The following is a 24,115-nucleotide window of genomic DNA, read 5'->3' as shown; positions in this document are numbered from 1 at the left end:
GAGGAGATGGAGGAGGAGGAGGAGGAGGAGATGGATCAGTGATGGAGGAGGATGGATCAGTGATGGAGGAGGTGATGGAGGAGGAGGAGATGGATCAGTGATGGAGGAGGATGGATCAGTGATGGAGGAGGTGATGGAGGAGGAGGAGATGGATCAGTGATGGAGGAGGGAGGATCAGTGATGGAGGAGGTGATGGAGGAGGAGGAGATGGATCAGTGATGGAGGAGGAGAGGATGGATCAGTGATGGAGGAGGTGATGGAGGATCAGTGATGGAGGGGTGATGGAAGAGGAGGAGATGGATCAATGATGGAGGAGGAGATGGAGGAGGAGGAGATGGATCAGTGATGGAGGAGGAGAGGATGGATCAGTGATGGAGGAGGTGATGGAGGTGGAGGAGATGGATCAGTGATGGAGGAGGTGATGGAGGAGGAGGTGATGGATCAGGGAGGGGGAGGAACGATGACGGTGACACATGCAGATGTTTAAAGCTGCATTTTCATATTCAGATGATTTCATGATGATTTTATCCACCGTTTAGCAGAGACTGACTTTGTGACGTTCTGTCAGGTTTTCTCACAGGTCCTTAACATCCTCAGAATAAAGAAAATATACCACAGTATCATGGTTTCATGGAACTGCGGAGCCTCCCTCGGGGCTTGTCTGTCGTTCAGGAACCTAAACAAACGTTCAGCTTCACTGAAAAGACGTTTGGGGAACATGATCCTCCTGATGCTGCTCTCATCAGACCTTTCAGCTGAGACCTGGTGTCATGCTGGTGACCTCCTGTCAGGTCTCATTACTGACGTAAGGAAACACAAACAGCTTCACTCTGTCACTGTGTTTTCTCACGTCAGTTTAATTTACCTTGTGTTGTTACATCATTAAAACCCAGATATGACTCTCACCCAACCCAACTTTTATTATGGTTCAAAACCATGAGATCAGATGTGATGGGGCACTGGCTGAGGGTGAGACCCCTCTGGGTCTCGAAGCACTTGAACTGGACTCATCAGCTCAGACTCTCACACAGGTTCTGCTTGTTTTAGAAAAACAGTCTGAGGATTAGACCTCTGCCTCGTCTCTCACGTCTCTTCCTAGAACAACAAGCTGAGTTTGTTGCTGCTTTGGAGAGCAGATGTTCACTTGATGGCTGCTACCTCACTGACTGACGAGTTCAGGATTCAGACAAATGAAGACGGTTTAACGTTACCTTACGACTGGTAATAAACAGGTCAAAATTTTCTTAATCTCCCTCCTGTGATGCAGGATTAAACAGATGACAGATGAATGACAGAGATCATGTGACCCTCCTGAACCAGGCCTGACCAAGCTCTGCAGCGAACATGTGTGACCGAACCATCAGAAGAGAATGAGACACGTATGTATCAGGACCCCCCTTCTCCCTGTCCCACTTCTTCAGACCAGATGCCTTACAGCCCACGTCAGGAACGACTGAAGGAATGTTGCTGAACTGACGAGGCTCCACCCACACAAATAAATCTGAGTCAGGTGACAGACACGAAAGTCCTCCTTGGTAGTAATTTTTCAAATCTGGCAACCAGAAAGGAAAATATCTTCAACCTGATGAAGGTCAGCTGGGTAACCTTTCGAACCACAAACCTTTAGTGATTCCTGATTAAACTAGTTCTGAGGACTAAACCAGTTTTAAAAAGAAACAACCTGTATTAAAACGTTCTACACAAATACAAATAAAGTCTCATGAAGACAAACAGAAAACAGTCTCCTCAGGACCAAAGCTGATAAATGCATAATATTCATTAACTGCGGTCAGACCTGAATCAAGCAAAATGAGCAGAGTCTGTCGTCAATAATCAAACTGTCTGGAGACAAAGAATCAATACAAGACACTTTCTGTTGTTTTGACACAAATCATTTATTGATATTATCTTATATAATTTATTGATATGCCACAGGAACCCTGATTGTTTCCTGGTACTCAGCTCATGTGACTTTTGTTTCATTAGTTATTGATGATAATACTTGTTTTCATGTGATGTGACTGATGCTGGACAAACATGTCTGACCAGCTCTTTTAGATTTGTCTTTTTAAAATCCCTCAGGTGATTTAACTCTGCACTGAGAGAGTTTCTGACACGAAGCAGCATCATTACCCTGTCACCACCTCGTGAAGCTGGGTACAGTGTTCACAGTGTTTGGTCACTAACTCTGTGTCATGGTTTTATCAGAGGGATTAGATGAAAGCTGCTAACAGGCCTAAAGTTGTGTTTCGTGTTGATGGTTCTGGTGTAAATGTTAAACACAAATAATTTCATCAACAAAATCCATGACAGAAATGTTTCTACAACAAAGAGGAGGAAGTCCATGTCCATGACATGGACTTCTTTGTTTCCATTTGATGGGATTGAAACATTTTTAATATGTAATTGCACTTTTTATTTTATGTCTGTGAAACACTTTGTAAGTTTGAAAGATGCTTTATCAATAAAGTTTATTCATTTATTGATATTTGTGAAGAGTGAGGGTCTGTGTATTCAGACACTAGTTCTATCTTTGACACCTTTTCCTCTAAATATCTGAATGGAATGTTTGTATTGACACTGAATAAAACAACAACACTGTCATATAAGACATAGTAGAGATTTTATTCTTACAAAGCTTCTTAAAATATTTCAGACCCATAAAAGTGTGATACTGCACATTTATTATTTCTGTGTAAAAATAAAGCAACATGTAAAATTACTGTATATATTCTATTTATGCATGCTAAAAGCTCAAAGTAAAATAAACACTTATGCACATTTCATTTGTGAGTTTCATAGCAGTGCTACAAGCGTTACACCCTGTCAGACTTAGGAAGGTTCACTGTGGTGCAGTCCTTGCGATAAAGTGCTTTCATGCAGTGAATTTTAGGCAAAGTTGTAAATTGAGGCTGAAACCCAGAAGCGAGTCTCCTCACTTTCAGTGGTTTGCTTTAGCATGAAGTTTGGTTCTGTGAGCTCAGAGCTGGTCGGGCTGCAGCCGGAGGTTCAGCAGCGCGGGTTGCCCATTCGACAATAACACACAGTTCTGAAGAGCCGACACTGGCAGAAGGCACAGAAATCACAGCACACATTACCAGGAGATTTACAGCTTCCCCACAAGGGAATGCAGTCGGCAGGAGGAGGAGGACGCTTCACGCTGAATTTGTTCTGAGAGAAAGAGAGACAGAAAGAGGGGGAGGAGAAGAAACAACACACAAGATCAAACCGTTAAAGCTGCTTTCATCAGAACAGCTGGCAAAAATAACATAAGACCAGGTCTAAACCTGGTATGTGTCTGGACCACCTCTGGTTCATAACTGCAGTGTCGTTGGACAAAATCCTGAGCAGCAGGAACCCAGAGCAGCTCAGTAGACTGTCTGTAACAAGAGGTGTAGACCTGAGCCCAGACCTGGACCAGGTTCATACCCAGACTGTTTGAAAACAAGTCTCTAAATCCAGAGACAATGAGCTGAGTAAGAAACACTGAAAACTGTAAACAGCCCCTGATAGAAGCTGATGGAGCCAGAAACTACAACTCAGTGAGGAGGCCTATTCAGACGATCTTCCATTATTTGGTCACACAAAGAACACGTTGATTTACTCATACTGAGCATCATCTCTTATTTTTCTAAAAAGTACAATATTGCCAGCAAATTTCTGAATCATGTTGTGCCCACCTTTTTTTGTTTCTTAGCTTTCTTGTTCTTCTTTGCTGATTTGGGCAACTCTGAAAAAGAAGGTTATCATCAGTCACCATAATGAAGGAAGCTGCACTGAACTGACCATGATACTGTGACTGACAAAATAAAGTAAAACGTCTAAAGTTCAAACTTACCCACAATAACAACAGGAGGAGAGCCGACCTCGAGGCTTTGAGACAGAACGCTGGATACAACGACCCTATTGGTGGAATGTTTCTCATCGGGGATCATGTGGGCAGAGCTGAGGAAGTACTCTGTGGTGGCGAGGACGAAGCAGCCCAGCAGCAGGAAGGCGTGCATCTTTCTCTGAAACAACAGCAACAACACAAACATGTTTGTTTCTGACAAGTGAGGAGCTCAGTTTCTCCAGCAGGAAGTTAAAAGCACACAGAGAGTCTGACCGAAATCTGCTCATCATTGGAGCACAAGGTTTGGTAATGAATGAGAAATGTTTTCTACCCACAGGAGAAACCTCAGAAATATCAGCGTGTCATTGAGTTTCCATCCACTGGTGGTCTATGCATATTTTGACTTTGTGCATTAAAAACCTCAACAACTGGGATCATCACAGCTCAACGCTCCTCCACCAATAAAACATCTCTGCTCAACAGATGAGTGTCAGTTATTCTGCTGGAATCTGGATAAATGCTCATGTCAGGGTGCTCACAGTCTCACAGTGAATATGTTCTCATGCTGATGTAAAGTGTCACCATGCTGCTATTAAAGGATAAACAGGATTAAACACAACTGGTCCTGATGAGAACAACATTAGTTCTGGAGATATTTGGTATCAATACCCAAGTCATCATTCATCCTTGTGAATGTCTGTATCAAAATTCATTAAGAGACTGTCCAGTAACAAACAAGGTCATAGGTCATCTGTCAGCAGGTTATTACGACCCATAGTTAGGTTTTGTTGCTAGGCACCAACATCTAGTGGTCGTAGTAATGATGACAGGAGCAAAGGGAAAAGTGCGGTGACGTAGTTTATAGAGCGACAAAGTCCACGTCAGGAGGAGTTTGGCGTGGTCGGAGGACTGGTTGGTGATCTGGTTGGAGGACTGGTTGGTGGACTGATTGGAGGACTGGTCGGAGGACTGGTTGGTGGACTGGTTGGAGGACTGATTGGAGGACTGGTCGGAGGACTGGTCGGTGGACTGGTTGGTGGACTGGTTGGAGGACTGGTTGTTCATTCCAGTCCGTTCAACCATCGTTAACATTTCTGTCAGAACCACAGATCCTGGTCTTGTGTGATGAAATGTCAGCGGGTCACTGAGGTTAGAGGTCATTATCCTCTGGGAACGTCTGTGAATATTTGTTGAGCTGGTTCAGTCTGGACCAAAGAGGTGAACGTCACCATCCACAGACTTCTTGTTAGGTGGCTGAATTAATCATGTGTTTCCATCTGGGGTATTTCTCATCAGCCTACTCAACACATCTTAAATGTTTCTGTTTCAGATGTGTTAAAACTTTCTGTTTGTCTGAAGCATCTTGTTACATCCATTCAAACTGTTTTACATGATTAATCCAGGGTGAGGTTCTCCATTACAGATCATGATGAACATCAACATGATGAAAGTCAGACATCTCTTGTGACCAAGGAAATGACAACGTCAGACAAAGTCCAATAAAGACCTGAATATCTGGTTCAGGACTGTGTGTGTACCTTGTTTGTCAAGTATTTGTTTGCTTGGAATTTTGGAAGCAGGTTCACAGTGACAGTCTGACTTCTGCTGCTTTTTCATTGTTCCAATATGTGCTTCCCTCCACAAAATCCACCTAATAGATGCCAGGTGGTCTTTTGTTGAGAGAAATAACCAGTCCCTGATGCTTCTCTGTAAATCTGACACAATACTTCACAATACAATATTCAGTTCTTGTGGATGATTGTGTGTTCATGTTTGCTCTAAAGCTCTTCTTTGCCTTGACAGTTATCTGATGATGGTGCAGCGTCTCTGTCAGTGTTGCCGCCTGCTGATCCCCTCGGCTCAGAAATTTCCACTCAGAAATCTACACTTATCTTGATCTTGGACACAGCTACTGAAAATTGGCAGCTATAAAAGCCGAAAAATATTTTCTGATTTGGCTCCATGCTGCCAGCAACAAGAGCAACTTTAAACACACTCATCATGTCACAGGTGTATTTTATTACAACTGTTACATCTGATCTGATTGGGCCACCAACCGTTGCTGTTCACTGGCTGTGTTGTATTTTTAGAACCATCGTTGGAGGGGGGTGGATCGTGAGCTCAGCTGGTGCAGATCACCTGAGGACATGATCATGTAATGAGAGAGAAAAGGGCACAAAACATGAGCTGAGTTTCTCTGTAGAGATTTTCATACGTCCATTCAAAATGACCCTGACAAGAGTCTGACTTCCAATTTTTAATCCAAATCCAAAAAAAGCACTAGAGTTTGATGCTCCACCAAAGGTCAGGGGCTTAGGTCAGCTTTGGATGAATTTCCTCTGTAAGGTGAACAAGGTCACCAACAGAGGTCAGGTAAGGTCCAGACATTCAGAGGAAGCTTGGAGTAGAGTCCCTACTAATGAAGTGAGCCGGCTGAGGTTGGTGTCCATCTGATAGGAAACCACAGGGTTAAAACCCAGAATGTGATGGAGGGATTAAATATGTAATCTGGATTGGGAGCGTTGGAGGATGATGCTTGGGACCGGGACATCTGACTTACAAGCAGTGGAAAAGGGATGGATGATTATGATGCATTAATTAAGCTAATAGAGATCTGCTTGGATCCAGTTGGTGTCAGACATTAACATAGTGGAGATCTGAGGGAACTCACTGGGCCTTGAGGGTTCTCCAGGATGGATGAGGACATGGATGACTCAGATTCCAGGAACTGATCAGTGATGTTCTGGTCTCTAAAGGAAACTGAGGTGTCAGTGAGTCTTTTTTTTTTTAATTTATTTTAAATCATTCCATATAATTATTATCAACACAAATGTAAAAGATCTTATCTCAAGCTTTTTAACTATGTGTAATAAATATAGTTTCATTAACAGCATCCCTTGATCCTGTTTCAGTTGCTGCACATGTTTTCCTGCTGCAGCTGTCAGGCTTTAAACTGCTTCACACTAATTCCAGAAAACTGCAAACTCAAAGATTACACTGAAAATCAGAGACAAAGCTGGATGCGAGAGAACCAGAGGACATAATGATGTTATCTGCGCTTCACAGATAATCTTTCCTTCACATGAGAAAATTCTCCATATTGTTTGAATTAGCTGATACAGCGCAGAGATGCAGTTCCAGCTCTGTTGTCCACAGTATTTTGAGAAAGCGTTATCGACCTGCAAATAAGATGATGATGATGATGATGATGATGATGATGATGATGATGATGATGATGATAACTGTTTAAGTGTTTACTCCTTTGACTCTATAATCTCAGATAAAACACAGTAACTTAGAAAAAATTATCAGAATCATCCAATGAGTGGACAACCTGTTTACATGAGTTTAGTTTTAAAGCTGTTAATTCTTTATTGTAAAGCTCTTTGAGCTCTTTGATTCTTTGAATGAAAGGTACTGTTTAAATAAAGTTCATTCATTATGATTTGCACCCTTAGGTCTTGTCTGTCTAGGACTGATGAAGTTCACAGAGAATTCTGGGCTCATATACTGCAACACTGTGTGTGTGTGTGTGTGTGTGTGTGTGTGTGTGTGTGTGTGTGTGTGTGTGTGTGTGTGTGTGTGTGTGTGTGGTAATCTGGGTCGGCCCTCCCCCAACTGTTTGTTATAATAATCTAGAGTTATATCACACATATGAGTCTGATATTATATTACAAGACTTTGTCAGCTTCTCCTGATGAAGAGTGAAACAGTTTTTTCCATCTGGACTCAAACTCAACAGAAAAACAAAGAGTCAGTGCAGCACATTACAAACTGCTGCCGCCATCACACTGATCATATACTGATTAATGTAATGGCACTGAGCAGTGAGCTGCTGCACTGTGGGAGCTGTAGTTCTTTAGAAATGTTCGGCTGTGTTTCTCTGCTGGTCCAGACCAAATCCAGGCTCTCAGGCCTGGTTTCCTCTCAGAACCTCTGATCTTCATCCAGACCTTTATCTTGTGTTTGGTTTTGGTTCCTGACTTGTTTTGTACCAGAGGAGGAAAGAGATGGAAAGGTGTGGTTCATTTATCTCCTAGTATCTCTTAATGAGATAAGAGACCCTTCACACAGAGACACACTCTGCCTCTGGGGGGGACTTTAAATATACTTTATATTACTTTGTATGTACAAAGACTGATAGAGTTTAATTCCTGCTGTGTTTATTTTTTTTAATGTTCCTTGAGAATCCATTTAAAAATTTTAGTTTAGCGCTACGTGGCTCCAGATTACTCCAGATTATCTCAGAGCTCCTTCATAGCTCTCTTCCTAAAACACAACTAAAACCATCTGTTCAGACAGGCTTTAGGTAGCATGTGATATTTTAGGCTCTAACCAGTATCTTCTATCTGTTTTCCTCTTGTATATCTTTATCTGGTGTTTGTACTTTTGCTTTTATTTTATTTTATTTTATTTGATGTATTGTGATTGTAATTCTTTCATTTGATTTTATTATTGTAATTGTGAAGCCCTGTCTGTGAAAAGTGCTGTATAAATTAACTTTGCTTGCTCTGTGAAGCCCTGTGAATTGCTTTGTTTCTGAAAAAATATTTCTACATCACTGAACTTTTTGTACAATAATATTTTTCAGTGATTGTCACTAAAAAATAGTTATTTGTGTGATTAGTGACCAAACTGCAGCTGTAAAATGATTCACCAGGACTGAGAGACAGAGACACGACTGAGTCTGTGGGGGAGATAAATACTTAATAACCTCCAGGAGTAAAGTCAACGACAAAATCTGTTTCTTCTTTCACATCACTTCTAAAAACACAAACAGACTTTTCAATAATCTCTTTGAAATATTTCACTTTTTTTATTATTATTATCATCATTATTATTATTATTTCTGTTTTTATTTTATTTTTATCTTGAGTCGTAAGTCTTCATGTGTTTTATTATTTTATCCTCGTGAAGCACTTTGTAATCTCTGATTTTGAAAAGTGAAAATAAATAAACTTTATTATTATTATCATTATTATTATTATCACAAATAATACACACAGGAACATTCAACTTTATAAATGTTTGTCATGTGACATCTACAGAAGGCAGATTAATCTGAAGTGACCACCAGCATCAGTCTAATATTATCCAACAACTCACACAAGCTGCAAATGAAAAATTATTATTATTATTATTATTATTATTATTATTATTATTATTATTATTATTATTACATTTTATAAATCATATTTGTTATATTATTAATTCTTTTATATTTGTAAAAGTCTCAGTGGCGTCATGTGGAGTTCAAAGGTCATCATGACCTGGAAAAGTGTGGACCAGTTATTTCTTCTTTCTGTTGTCCGTTGTCACAGAGGTGAGTCCAGGCCGACCACAGACACTCAGACCACAGACGCTGAAGCACGAAGCTCCTTTGAAAGCAGTGGAAGCATCGAGAAAGAATGTGAAACACTGTCTATGTCAGACGACACCTCACAGACCAGTGTCTGGTTTGACTTTACATCAGAGTGGCTGCTTTTCATGAGGCTTCAGAAAGCACACTTCAGCGCACTGATCCATTTCAAAGAAAATATTTTACGGGGTGAAACAATGACAGACGCCATGGGGAAGCTGACAAGCAACAAAAAGACGTGCAGATGTGAGAGAGAAGAGACAGTGCAGAGAGGAAAAAATAAAATGTTCAATTATCTGATATTAAGGTTCTGACAGGAAACAAATAATTGTTTCAACAGCATCTAAATGACCCAGTCTGAGTTAGCACATAGTTCGAGTCATTTACAAGAGAGGATCTGGTCTACGCTCTGATCATCAGTGTCTCATGGTTCTTCGCTGACTCTGATGGTTTCTCATTGGTTTGAAGAGCAAGAGGTTTCAGGCTCCTGATCTGGGCACGTTCAACCAAAGTCTCATAATCATGTCCATCAGCAGGTTTATTTATTTCAATCAGTCCTGATCACTGCTGCACCACAATGAGGAAGCTGGGACTCGGACTCTGGCCTTCTCTAGTTCTGTACAGTTTTTAATCATCCAATGCAATGAGGCCTGTTCCCCACAGAGACTGGGGGACCACAGTGGACCATCAGGAACTGGTTTAACTGGTTCTCCTCTCATCCTTCTGACAGACAGTTCCTTGTTGAAATAATAACTTCTCCAAAACAACATGTGGGGTCCCCCAAGTATCGATTTTAGGGCCACAGTGCTCCTGAGTCTCCTGATGACACAGGACCATTGATTCCATTTTTAAATGTATTTTATACATTAACATCTGGATGTCACAAAACTTAACAGCTTCCTATGCTGGGTGGGTCGTCATAGCAACTGCCTGGACCTGAGAGGAGGGAGGGGTCAAAGGCCTGAGACAGGAGCCCAGCCTCTCCTTGGGGCCTCCTCCCCCCTCTGTTTGGTTTGGTATAAATCTGTTAACTCACTCACATTTTCATTCATCCACACCTGAAAACATCTTCACCCTCCATGTTATTTTTCCTATCAATTAAATCAGTCAGTTTGGCTTTGGACTTTTGGACTCTGTGCTGTTACAAGCCTGAGCCAAGTTTGTAATAAATCCATAATGAATATATCAGATTCAGCCGTCATGCATTTCAGAGGAAAAGTGAAGACACAATCCAATTCCTGTGAAACACAGAAATTACAGACACATCAGTGTTTCCTCTGTAAGTCCTCTGCTTATTTGAAAATTGTCGATCATTAGCCTCAATTATGTGGTGTGAAAGGAGCATACTCTCATTAGACTTTTATTAAAGTGAAAAACACAGGTGAGCCTGGCAGCACAACAACCAAACAGATGGTGTTGGTTTCAACTCAATAACAGCAGCTTTCATACTGCGTTAAATAATCACTAATAACAGACAATTAAATACACTACTGAACCTCAGTCATACACAGTTAAATGTAAGACTCAGTAAAGAAACACTAATATAAATTCTATGAAAGATGCAGCCTGACAGGTCAAAAAGAGGAAAATCTACATTTATTCATTAAGACGGTCTGACCAGAACCAGGTCACCTGAGTCGGCTCAGAAACACCTGAGTCACAGACATGAATCCAGGGTCTGTCATCTGTCAGTCACACACAGAACAACTGGTTAGCACACAACATGTGAGGCATTATCTGGACCTGGACCTGGACCTGGACCTGGACCATGTAACATGACATGTGAACAGCTTAAAATAAACATGAAACAGGATTAGGGTTAGTCCTGTCCCTGAATGTGGCGTGATACAGTAACATGAAGCCTCTGTGTTTTGTCTGTTCACACACACACACACACACACACACACACACACACACACACACACACACACACACACACACACACACACACACACACACACACACACACACACACACACTGGAGGAGGAGGAACATCAGGTTCTCATTGTGGAACAATTTTCGGTCATTTCCGTCACCGTGGAGGTCAGTGATAAACGCACTGCTTTCTCTTTAAGTTGAAGCTACTGGCTCCTCTTTCACACACAGGCCTGCATCATTTCCTCTGCTTTGTTTGTATATAAATTATAATAAGGTTCAAAAATGTCAGAGAGAAAAGGTTTATAATATTGCCAGGTCTCTTATTTTGAAATAAAACACTGGTGATTCAGCATGAGTGTATTTCAGTGTGAATCCATTTTAAAGGCAGAGCCCTCCTGCTGACTCACTTTCACTGTCTGCAGCGAGAAGATCTGAATCTGACTGAATCTGTAATTACTCCTGTTCTTCGCTCTGTCTCCTGGTTTCTGGGCCCAGGTTTTGTCTCTCAGGCTCCACACAGGTGAAGTCAGCTCATCTCTGGGTTTAAACTCTTATGTTTTTAATTTCACAGCAGAGATGTTTCTCGGTGTAGAAAATACAACATGACAACAGAATAAAATGTTTCAACCAATTAACTACATATTAATAATGATGGGAAACATTATAATTAGGGCTGTCAAACAATTTTTTTCTTCATCTTGATTAATCACGTTTCATCACATTATTAAAATTCTATTATTTTGCATTTCAGAGCTGTTTTCTCTTGCTTGACAACACATAACCTTCAGTCTGTCTGAACTAGAAGCTAACTTTAGCATGTCTGACATGTAATTATGAAGATGTCTGATCATTTATTTATCCACAGACGAGCTCTTGGTAAGTTATATTTTTATTTTCCAACTCATTCCATCTTCACCAAAACTTCAGGTCTCCTGACATGCCACTTTATACAGACCAGAACCGTCCCCCTTTTGCTCCCATAGACATGACGAAGTATCTTGCTCATCCATGTGAAATCTTTGTAGGAGTGTCTGTGGCAGCTTGACAACAAATAAGGGTGCATCAAAGGGTCAAAATAGTCACAGCCAAAGATTCTAGAACGTAGCGCTGTAGAATCTCTGGTAGCAGCAGCAGTGACGGTGTAAAATCTGCTCAGTCCTTAATCTCATCACAATTAATGCGTTAACACTGACAGCTCTAATTATAACCAATGTTATTGTGATGTTGTTATAGTTTTATGTATATGTTGTTAACTGTGTTGTTTCCTATCTTCAAATCCTTCTCTTTACTTGTTATTTAATTTGTGGCTGTGTTATGAGGCGTCCTCCAGTGCTTTTAAATAAAATGTACTGTTATTATTATTATTATTATTATTATTATTATTATTATTATTATTATTATTATTATTATACACTCATCTGATGTCATCATGACAAACTCATCTGATTTAATAATTTAAAACGGCCCCCTTTTCATTTATCAGACAGATTGTGTTTATATACAGCTTAACATAACGTACATACATAACGTGAAGCACAAAATATTAAGATTGAAAGTTAAATGATTAACGTTAAACATTTGTACCAAAAATGCATTAATCACACACACACACACACATACACATACACACACACACACACACACACACATGATGTATGTGACAGAGCTTTGGAGGCGTTCACTGACACCGTGGAAGCTCAGTCAGTTTGTGGCTCAGTGAGTTATTCAGGACACGTCTCTGGGGAAGTGTAAAAACGCCTTTTCACAGATTTACACTCGTTCACGTTTTCAGCCAGAAAAGCAGCTGAAAACATGAAAACATGAGAACATGAGAACCTCTGACTTTACCTCCGTGTGTTCAGGAGCTTAAAGCTGCCTCATCACAAGTTGTATTTTTTCTTATAGTTCACACAGCTTTGATTTTAAAGGGAGATGTGGACTGTAACTATCACAGTTTAATGTACCTGAATGTATGTGACATTTTAGCCTCCTCCTCCTGTGAAACTGATGCCCACACACCTCCTCTCTGAGAGGAGAAAACGTCTTCAAAGTACTTATTGTTTTCAGCTCATGATTTTCTTTGCACACACTTCTGGTTATTGTAATAACCAATAATAATAATAATAATAATAATACATTTTATTTATAGTCAAAAGTAGGAGGCATAAAATACAAAATAAATTATAAAAAAATATAATTATATAAAATAAATGTGACTGCATTGAACATTGGTGTTTTTAATATGTTGAAAATGGACTCTTGTGTTGTGAACATATTTCATGTGTGTTTTGTTTCATATTGTGGTTGTGTAGTATAATATTATAAGCTAATGTTCTCTGTCTATCTGCTAAATGTAATATGTCTACAATAATGATTACTCTGATTACTATACTCATCACAAAAATGATTGAAGTGTGAAGAATAATGTCACAATATATGTAAACTGTGTATATCACTGATTATGTGCACGTGTGTTGAACTCACACGTGCATATTATTTTAAAAAAATGCAGTATGACAAAGTCAGAACATAATGGTGTATTCCTGAACAAGAACATAGTTTTAAAAAAAATGTAGTGAAAGAGAATCAGAATATAATGGTGTCCACTGGGCATGAACTTAACTAAAAGAAAAATAGATAAGCCTCAGGAATGTAGTATATAAGATTTATTTAAGAAATAACAAGCTATGTCCCACAGTTTCAACAGATAATGAGGTATTCATCCAAATCCAGGTGTTCTACTGAAAATGGTTTTGACTGTGGGAAAATAGACAGGACATGGGAGGGGTCAGGTTTGGTGGACACGACAGTTTTGGTGGAGACTGGTGAAATATGAGAGGAGGTGATTTTTGAAGATTTTGAAGATATTTTTGAACAACTGATGAGATTCAAGATTTAGAATCTGGTCCATGATTGGGGCATCTGTCCCACATCAGTTGTTTGTATTTTTTTTCCCGATTTATTTTTATGATTTATGAGTATGTGTCCCGTCTGCCTCGTACTGTGAGCTTCACTCATTAGAATCAGTTTGAATTCAATCAAGTGTATTTTACTTTATTTTATTTTATTTTGTGGTTTAAGTCATTGTCATTTATATTGTGTTATTTTAATGTGCATTTTTTATTGCCATTTATTTATTTATATAAAAAAATCAATGTAGGAACTAATATTGTCAGCCAGGTCTCAGTATAACACCAGACACATCACATCATTAATCTATAACTTATTACACTGATTGTTCATTATTACACATTAAAGGTTGAGTTTTATATATACTATTTATTATATATTATTTATATAATATATATAATTATATATATTATATACATATATAGTTAATTTTTATATTTATATTTTTATTTATATATATATATATATATATATATATAATGCTGATAACACACAGCAACACACAACACCACACAACACCACACTCCTCTGTGGGTCAGACAGTGTGTGTGGTTGTTGTGTAGCAGTGTGTGGACACACCTACTGTGGAGGAAGTGAACAGACTCAGTGGAACACGTCGTCTTTCATATTCCACCATTTAACACATAAGGTCAACCTGTCAGTATGATGTCACACTAATTACCCATCAGCCACTTCTCCCTGAACTCAGTCTGTGTCTAACAACTCTTGACGACCCGTCCACAACAGGTAATCTGATCCACCGTGTTGGCAGTGCACACACACACACACACACACACACACACACACACACACACACACACACACACACACACACACACACACACACACTTCACTAGGATCACTTCACTGTGATTTGTTTCTTGGACCATAATCACAATTATTCAGCATTTGTTCCACCAAACCCTGCGGCCGCTCAGACAAACCTAACATCAGGCTTCAGCGTCCTCAGCACGACAGAACCACCAGCAGACAAATGAAAACAGCGAGAGCTCCTGTGATCTCGGCAGAGGACGAAGTGTCGTGACCAAACTGAGCGACGTATCTGAGCTCTGCAGCAGAGCCAGTTTCACATCTGGACATAGTTGGTGAAAGGTCAGAGAGAGAACACGTCCTGATTCTCCCAATCCTCCTCAATAAGACCACAATTTGGAAGTGGAAGCTGCAGTTGCACATTTTGCATCAGGATCAGTTCATATAGCAACAAAATGTCCGACACGTTTTTATCATCTGAGTGTGTTGAGATAAGAACCTGGACGATGCTGCCTGTCTTTGTCTTGTTGGGGTTTTTTTTGTGAAGCCCAGAGGAAAAGGAACCGATTAGATTTCTAAAGAATGACTTCAATCAACCATCAAGTTGCTGACTGACATCATGCTGTTTACCCAGAATTCCTCCTGTTAAATCAGCAGACACTGAGAAGATCATGACATTATTCAGACATCATTCAGTAGCTGTTCATGTTAATGATCAAAATATTATCAAAAATCACAATGTGGCCGAGTGAAATCTCCAAATCACAGGAGCTGCAATTAAAAACTGTCACATCAGACAGTGAAGACAGCGCTCAGATCGGAGTCTACAGACAGAAATCACATCATCATGATCATCATTTTAATGAAACTGACTGTTCACCCTGAAATCATGACATCGCAATCATCATATCTGCCAAAATAATCTCAATATGATTTTTTTCAGAAGCCATTAATGTGAATTAATCCATTTCTACAACACATCACATTGACTGTTGATTATGATGCATTACAGCATTATTAGTTTTAATTATATTTATAATGATAATGTTATAATAATAATGTTAACTAATCATACTTACTCACTATTATAATAATGTTTTTACTTTATCCTTAAATATCCTAGCAACAGCTTCTACATTTTTCTTTACAATTACAGCTTGTATATTATTATTATTATTATTATTATTTTAGACTATCAGTGTGAAACGAGGGACATTTTACTGAAAAGATAAATTTCTAACTCTAAAATGATTTTCATTATTCCAGCTGAAAAAATGTTTCCTGGTTTATTTCAGGGGGTTTTATCATATAATGTTTTCTGGTGCACTGACTGTGATGTGTGTTTTCTGTTGTAGTTTGTGTAAGGCTGACCACAGATCCAGATCCAGATCCAGGACCACTGATTATTGGGCGTCGTTAGCTGTAAACTGAAGCCGAGGCAGCAAGCAGAGATCAGGAGACCAGCTCCATCAAATCACAGCTCGCGTTTATGTTAATGTTAATTTATTTTTATTCACTTTTTTATGTCATGAGTGAGATGACAGAGGAGCTTTGGTTGATATTCAAAAACACTTGATTACACTCATGATGAATCTGTAAAACTTTTACTGGATATGAAGCACATAACGTTTTATTGACTTTTAAATTGACTTTGTGTAAAAGTTTGGCTTCAGTTTCACAGTTTACCACTCGTATAAAAACCTCTCCACCTGACAACTGATCTTTGTGGAATTATAACTACACATTTAACACTATTTAAAGGGCTGTTTATATAAGTATAAATACACTACATAGAGTTGTGTAGTCACCTCCATTTGACTGGTTGTTAGTGAAATCATCATTGTGTTATACCTGAGTGTTCCAGAAGTTAAATAAAGTTGTTTTGATCCAGCGACCGAAGTCGTCAAACATTGTTCAGACTGTTGGTCCACCTTGAGTTCCCACTGATGTGTGTCACTTCAGAACCAGCTTCAGGGGGTTCAGGCCTGGAGACTGTGCTGGTCTTTGTGTAGGATGAAGTCTCCCTCCAGTCTGACAGCGGCATACAGACCTACGTCCTGCAGGACAGTGAAGGCTTCATTCACGTCCTCTGCTGCAGGACATAGTCACGTTCACCAGGACTCTAGTTTTTTAGAGAGAACAGTTTCCTGTTCACCTTTGTACCATTTAAAGCTTTTCACTGGACTTGAGTCACTGAAACTTCATTACAAACACTTCAAAATTGTCTGAAGTTGTACACTGAATAAGACGCTGCTACATCACAACTACTGCTCTTCACCTTTGTTTATGATCGTGACAAGGACACTGACCCCTGACGGCTGCTGATAACGGGCTGACGTCATTCTGTTGATAGATGGAGCCTGACAGCGTCGGCGCTTTACTTTGAACACAATTGTAAAGTTTCTGCTCAAGTTTCTGACATTATCGCTGCACACGTTGCTGTGAACGATGTGAAGACGTGAGGAAAGGGAACCGTCACAGCACACACCCGACCTCACAACAGTTGCTTCACAGATTCGATCCAAACTCTGGAGACGCTGAACTGAGCTGCTGAAGATCAACTCGTCAGTAATGAAGAAGTTTTTCATCATCGAGCCCAAACTTTTATTTCCAGCGTGTGTTGCTTTGCTCTTCACAGGCCACAGCTGGAGGATCCTGTAAATCAGCCTGCACACGCCGAACAATAGCTGAAGTATTTTTAACAAGCTGACAGAGGATAACTCCACTGAAATCAGATTTAGTCTCTGACATCCAGGACTGGACCATTACAGCAGCACGTTTTTAATTTCTGATGCATGCTTCAGGAGTCGGAGCCTCGCCATGCTTCTCATGGCTCAAACGATTTCCTGGAACAGTTTGAACGAGACAAGATAAAGATTTCATTTTTCTTACCTGAGGTTCCTGGGCCAGCTGTCTGTCAGTCTGTCACGCTCAACAGCTTCTCCCTCGTTTCTATAGTGTGCCGCTCTCCTCCCCCCTTCTGTCCTGCTTCACGTCTTTATTTCTCTGCCTCTTTGGTCCACAAGTCACCACTCTCCTTCTCTCTCCTCCCTCCCTTTTCCACAGTTCACCTCAGATTTTGTTGTGTTGTTTTTTCTCAAAGTATCTTCTCTGTTTTTTTTGCCTCGTTTCACTTCTTCCCTCTCGCTGTTCGTTTCGTTCCCCTCTCTCTCTGAAACTTTTCCTCTTTCTGCAGACTCCTGTTATCCCCTGGTCTGTGTTTCTTCTTTTATCTGTTTCAGTAGAAGTACCTTGCCCTGCTGTGGATAATGAAGACATACTGGGAGGTTTGTCTTGGAGGCGGGACCAGGACTGCAGTGGGTAGGGGGATGGGAAAGGTCAGATTAAGCCGAGGATGGATGGATAAATGTGAACCAGACCCTGTGCTGAAGTCTTGTTTCTGGTAGGTTTAACATTGGATCAACCTCCATTTTCTTTCACCTGTTTGGTCTGTGACTGATGAACTGTCCTTCCTCGACCTGCAAGGTGCAGTTAATGTTCTGTTTGTGATTCCCCACTTTCCCAGAATGCCACACTGGAGACAGAATGTATGCTGTGTCTCAGTTCAGGGGCCACATCCGTCAGAGCGAAGGCCAAACTGAAATGAGACAATCTGAGCGACAGAGGATCTTCACTGTCACCAGCTGTTTTAACAGCTGCACCGTTACTGTTGAACTGACCTGAGACACATTTAACAGTGTGATCCTCAGACTCTGTCTCTGCTGTTAGGGTTAGTCCAGGAAAAGAAGGACACATGTGAAGGAGCCTCTGGACTCTGGACTGGGACAGTCTGGTCTCAGTCTGTCCTTAAATGAGGCCTCCGAAGGACTCGGCCCCTGAACTGACATGTCTCGCTGTGTTGGGTCAGTCACAGGTTCACACTGGAGGAGCTCAATGCTAACACTAGCATGGCAGCACTCTCTCGCCTACAGAGCTAACATGCTGACGTTCAGCAGGTAACCTGCTCCGAGCACGTCTCAGATCAAAGGTGAACAAATGGTTAAAGCTCAAAACTGTTTTAATAGAATCTCTGAATGTATAAGCTCTGTACAGTTAATCAATCAATCAATCAATCAATCAATCAATCAATCAATCAATCAATCAATCAAACTTTATACAGCAGCTCTGAGGCTGACTCATGATGATTCAGAAATGTATTATTACAACATCTCATATGACAGAGAACAAGACACAAAAGGAAATACAGCAACGAGGAGGAGGAGGAGCAGGTGGAGGTGGAGGAGAGGGAGGAGGTGGAGGTGGAGGTGAAGGAAGTGGAGGAGGAGGTGGAGGTGTCAGCCGTACATGGTGGTGTCACAGCAGTGTGTGTGTCAGTGATGATGATGGTAGGAGGCGGTGGAGGAGGTGGAGGTGGAGGAGTTTGTCAGACAGAGAGGCTCCAGTGAACCTCAACCACATCAGCAGACACCCCACCCCCCAGTCAAGGTGAGCGGGGGAGGGGCCTGAACCACTGTTCAGATCAGGTCTGGATGAGCTGTTTTCCAAACATCCAGATGATGGTGTAAAGGATAATTACTGCAGGACTGGATCAGCTGAAACCTGTGAAGACTCTCAGTGTTTCTGGTCCCTCAGGGGCCACGAAGGCTTTTACTGCACTGAGCAATTTACTGTCACATGACTGAAACATCACATCAAGGTTATGTCAGTAAGATGTTGAAGGTGTTTAGTCTCTGTCTTTCACTGTTGTATCGGATCAGTGTGAAGGAGGAACTCCTCCACCTCCTTCATCTCCTCCTCCTCCTACTCCTCCTCATTGTTGACCTCACAGCAGGTTCATGAACCTTGTCTCTGGTTGATTTGATGTTCACTTTGTTCTCCAGGTCGTCTGACTCGATCACAGCAGGAGACGTCGTCTGACTCGATCACAGCAGGAGACGTCAGGTCGTCTGTCTTGATCACAGCAGGAGACGTCGACTGACTCGATCACAGCAGGAGACGTCGACTGACTCGATCACAGCAGGAGACGTCGACTGACTCGATCACAGCAGGAGACGTCGACTGACTCGATCACAGCAGGAGATGTCGACTGAATCAATCACAGCAGGAGACGTCAGTTCGTCTGACTCGATCACAACAGGAGACGTCGTCTGACTCGATCACAGCAGGAGACGTCGTCTGACTCGATCACAGCAGGAGATGTCAGGTCGTCTGAATCGATCACGGCAGGAGACGTCGTCTGACTCGATCGCGGCAGGAGACGTCAGGTCGTCTGAATCGATCACGGCAGGAGACGTCGTCTGACTCGATCGCAGCAGGAGACGTCAGGTCGTCTGAATCGATCACGGCAGGAGACGTCGTCTGACTCGATCGCAGCAGGAGATGTCAGTGTGTCTTATTGATTCAGATCAACTGTAACTGAGAACTGCTTGCAGGTCTTTACACTGAGACGTCTCATCCTCTCAGTTTCAAACCGTTACAACCTGTAAGATGGGTCCATGATGCCTTCAGTGGTACCTGATCTAGCATTACCGCTAGTGAAAACATCTGCTATGTAGACTGTAGATGAAGATGGACGTAGCCTCTGAAACCCTCAGAGTGAGCTGTTCCACTGTCGCCATCTTGACAGTGCCTGACTCCGCCCCTAATTCACAGTTAATCCAAATATGGTCAAAGAGGTGGGGCGTGTGTGGAGCTGAGTCTTTGGTGCGTGTCCTCAATTCTCCAGAACAGTTTTTGTACCAGGCTGTAAACGTGACCCTGCTGGAGTCATAAACAGCTGCTGTGTTATGGTCAGTGACGCCACCATCTTCCTGTGTCTCTGTGAAGTCTCTGTGTTCGTCGTCCGAATATGAGGAACAGTTTGTTGAAACTTGTGTTTGTCTTAATAAAACCAGTTCATTGTGTTCTCTCTGTGTGTGTCTGTGTGCGTCTGTGTTTCTGCCTGTGGTTCTCATCAGAAGCAGTGCATTGACTGGTGAAGCAGGGTCTGTTTACACTGACGCACTTTTTTAATGTGACCATTTTTACTTTCTGCCTTTCTGGACCTGTTTGTGTGTCTGTTACTGATCCCAGATTTAAGACCATACAAACTATTTCTTATTCAATTTCTCCAACAAGCCTCAAGTTCAGTCAGTGAAGTTGTGTTTTTTTGTTGTTGTTCTTTTGTGTGTCATTGAACTGATGGATTAATGCAGTGTGTTCATGCTGATGATGGATGTGCAGAGGAGTGAGATGAATAAATCAGGATCCTATATACTCACACCTTTGTAAAAAGCTGGTGCATGTTTCTGATTGTTTTTACCTGGCTCCAGGTTGTTGGTTATGAAACAGCAAAGGTGATGGAATCCATTTTTTTATTCTTTTATTTGAATTGATTTTATTGTCTCATTGTTTGAGGTACCACAGACTCTGGAGTATTACTGCGGTGACAAGCCTTCGTTCAGCTGATGTTCCTGATGTGTGAGGTCAGACCGTTGGCGTGTTTGACATCTGATGAAGAAACTGTTAAAAGGGTTTTTAAGAGTTGGGGGTGGGGGCTGTGGGAGCCCAGACAGAGGTCATGGGTCATTTTGTGTGTGTGAAATGTGTCATCAGTTCATCATCATGTTTAACAGGCGCTCCTCATAAAGTGAGTCAGTGTTAAGTTTCAGTTGATGAAACTATGTTAAGTGTGTGCTTTGTTGTGGAGGCAGAACATTCGGGTCAAAGGTTACTTGGCACACAGCAGAAGATCTGCAGCATCTGAAGATCTCCTGGACTCTGCTGAGTCTCTGGACCTCCAAGTGGTTTTAGGGTCAGGAATCAAGGTAAATGGTCCCACGCTGTGTTTTCACACAAGTTGATTATTTCTCTCATTAACCATGTTTTCTATTTTAGGACTGTACTCATGAAAATAATTTATGTGAACTTGAGGAACCACCAACACATTAACGGCTCACAGAGGCAGCGTGGAGCTGCAGATGTTAGATGACAGACGTTTAAACTACTGATTTATTCTCCAGTCAACCTCTGAATATAAGAGGTTTCATCTTTTAAACTTAGCTCACTGAGAGAGATGATGCTCTCACTCCTGGCTCTGACCTGAAAGGTCGAGTCCTCTTGAGGCGTGACCTCTGTTCTCTTCACTCATGGCTTCTTGGTTCACAAAGTGGGAGATTGGGGAGGTAACCTTTGTCCCGGGGTTCGTAGTCCACTGTGTCTGGAGACCAGTACAATGTAACTGACCTCTGACCTTCACCTTTGACCCCAGGAGCCCACTGCCCATAACATCTTGACTATTACATTTCATTATGTAAGTATGTTGATGCTGAAATGTGAGTGATATTTTTATCTTTAATTCTTTGTCTGAAAACTCTCTCATCATCTCATGAAAGAACTGGTGGAGACCAAACACCCACAAGCTCAGTAACACAAACAAAAATCATACTTCTACATCCAACTGATTTTCAGGAAATAAAGTATTTTTAAAGAAATTATGTGTTCTAGTCACATGATGAGGATTAGCATCTATAAAGTGACAAATACGCTGATACTGAACATATCAGTAAAACCTTTTCCACTAAAATATCTGATGTTCAGTGAATATCCTTTTTCTGAGCCTCCAGCTTTATTTCAGATCCAGAGAACACAACACGTTTCTTATAGTGAACCTGAACCACCGTCGTTCCCAAACCTTAGCCATAGAGGTCTAACCACAGACCAGAGTCTGGATGTGAATCCTGATCTGTACTGATACCTTGTGCCACAGTTTATATCACTGTCCAGGTTCAGGGTCTCGTCTTTCTTCTCCTGGGCAACAAAGGCCGGAAGTGTGGATCCTCACTGTGGATGATGATGTCATAGTGACACCATCCCAGCAACATTACACAAAGCTGACACCTCCACTGTGTCTCCGTGTCCAGGCTGAATCTGAACATGACACAGACATGAAAATATAAATGTTTTTAACCATTTCAGCAGCTGCAGGTGGAGACAGAGGAGTTCAGAGATGTTTCCAACATTCACATCTCCTGTAAACTGTATGAACACAGACACACAGCAGCAGACGCAACAGCAGTCGTGTCGCACACGCCATAATAACACGAACCAGGGGCAGGACTGTGGCCCTGCTAACAACGTGGTGCCCACTCATGATGCTGCTCTGTTTTGCTGAGTGTCAACCTTTGTCTCTCATCAGAGACCCAAATGTGTCTTAATTTAAATGAATGAGGACAATCAGGACGGACCGTTGCACATCCTCAGGGTTCCTGACCTCTGACCTTCAGTGATACGGAGCAGGAGGGAGAGGCTCACCTTCTTCAGGGGTCTGCAGCGTTCACAGTCTACAGGACGATGAGGAGGTGGATGCTGCTGCAGACGTGTCCCATTGGAGCACGCTGTGACAGAAACACTGCACTTATGAAAATATAAACTTTGACAGCCACCTGTCAGGCCTGCTACAGGTGAGTGATACCAAACACACATGTTTTGGTTGTCAGCATCACATCTGTCACCTGTGGAGCTGAACATCTGCACAATCATAAAATCTTCAAACACTTTGAATTACGCACTTCCACTTTCATTACCACGTTATTCTGCCTTTTACTAACGTATGGATATTACTGCTTTAGAGATCTATCGCCTGCATGGTTTCTTTTTAGTCAACCTGTAAAATCTGGCTTGGATCAGGCCACGTTTCAGTTGGCTGTGACGCTACACATCCTGGTCTCTGTGCAGGTCTGTTTCATACGAATCAATGTGAATCAGCATCTTTAACACAGTGTGTGTCAGACCTGATCTCAGTCACACTGTGTGTTCCTCTGAGACTCACTCAGGTGTTTGTCACTCGAGAACAGAAACATTCTCCTGAAGAAAAGTGTTTCATGCATGGAGCTCTGAACTGGCCTAATATTTCATTTGTAACTTATTTATGACCATCACAGCTGCTTGGCTTGATGTCAGCGCACTTATTTATTGGCACATCAAACTCAAACCAGCATCTTCCCATACACTTCAAACACTGAGGAGTGAACTGGCAGCAGTAGATGCTGAGCTGAAGTCAGAGGAGCCAAAAACCAAGTTGGAGGAGCAGGAAGCAGCCAAACGGCCTCTCGGAGGAGCCTCACAGCACAGCTGACGCTTTCTTGCTGTTTATGACTTAATTTTGAAGAGTTGCAGCACAACAGAGGAATTAAACAGCAGAGGCCAGAGCTGTCTTGTTGGACAGACATGATGTCTCTACCATGCCAACTCCCCCATAAACCGTACCACTGAGCTTCAGTGTTTACAGTCAACATCCTAACTTTCATGTATGGGGTGGTCTTCATTACTGGAGAGCGTCTGTCACTGAGGATTGTTTGACTAAAGCTAATAATTAAATCAATATGTACAGTGTCACATGAAAATATAAAGTGCAATCACGGTA

At 41.5% G+C, this 24,115-nt stretch overlaps 1 protein-coding gene across 1 annotated transcript; it reads right to left on the bottom strand.

The window, feature by feature from the left end:
- Nucleotides 1-2,606: 2,606 nt before the first annotated feature.
- On the bottom strand, nucleotides 2,607-18,765 carry asip1 (agouti signaling protein 1). The gene is made up of 4 exons (XM_071473055.1): nucleotides 17,644-18,765; nucleotides 3,839-4,010; nucleotides 3,681-3,730; nucleotides 2,607-3,171 (listed from the first exon to the last, which is right to left on the bottom strand). The coding sequence occupies exons 2-4, from the start codon at nucleotides 4,002-4,004 to the stop codon at nucleotides 3,010-3,012; spliced, it is 378 nt and encodes a 125-aa protein (XP_071329156.1). The 5' UTR covers nucleotides 4,005-4,010; nucleotides 17,644-18,765; the 3' UTR covers nucleotides 2,607-3,009.
- Between the last annotated feature and the right edge of the window lie 5,350 nt (nucleotides 18,766-24,115).

Source organism: Trachinotus anak, unplaced genomic scaffold (assembly GCF_046630095.1).
Source record: "Trachinotus anak isolate AG129_WGS33_773 ecotype Australia unplaced genomic scaffold, CSIRO_AGI_Tana_v1 ptg000044l, whole genome shotgun sequence".
Classification (NCBI taxonomy): domain Eukaryota; kingdom Metazoa; phylum Chordata; class Actinopteri; order Carangiformes; family Carangidae; genus Trachinotus; species Trachinotus anak.
The sequence above is the reverse complement of the archived record's forward strand: the minus strand, read 5'-3'. Positions and strand labels throughout refer to the sequence as shown.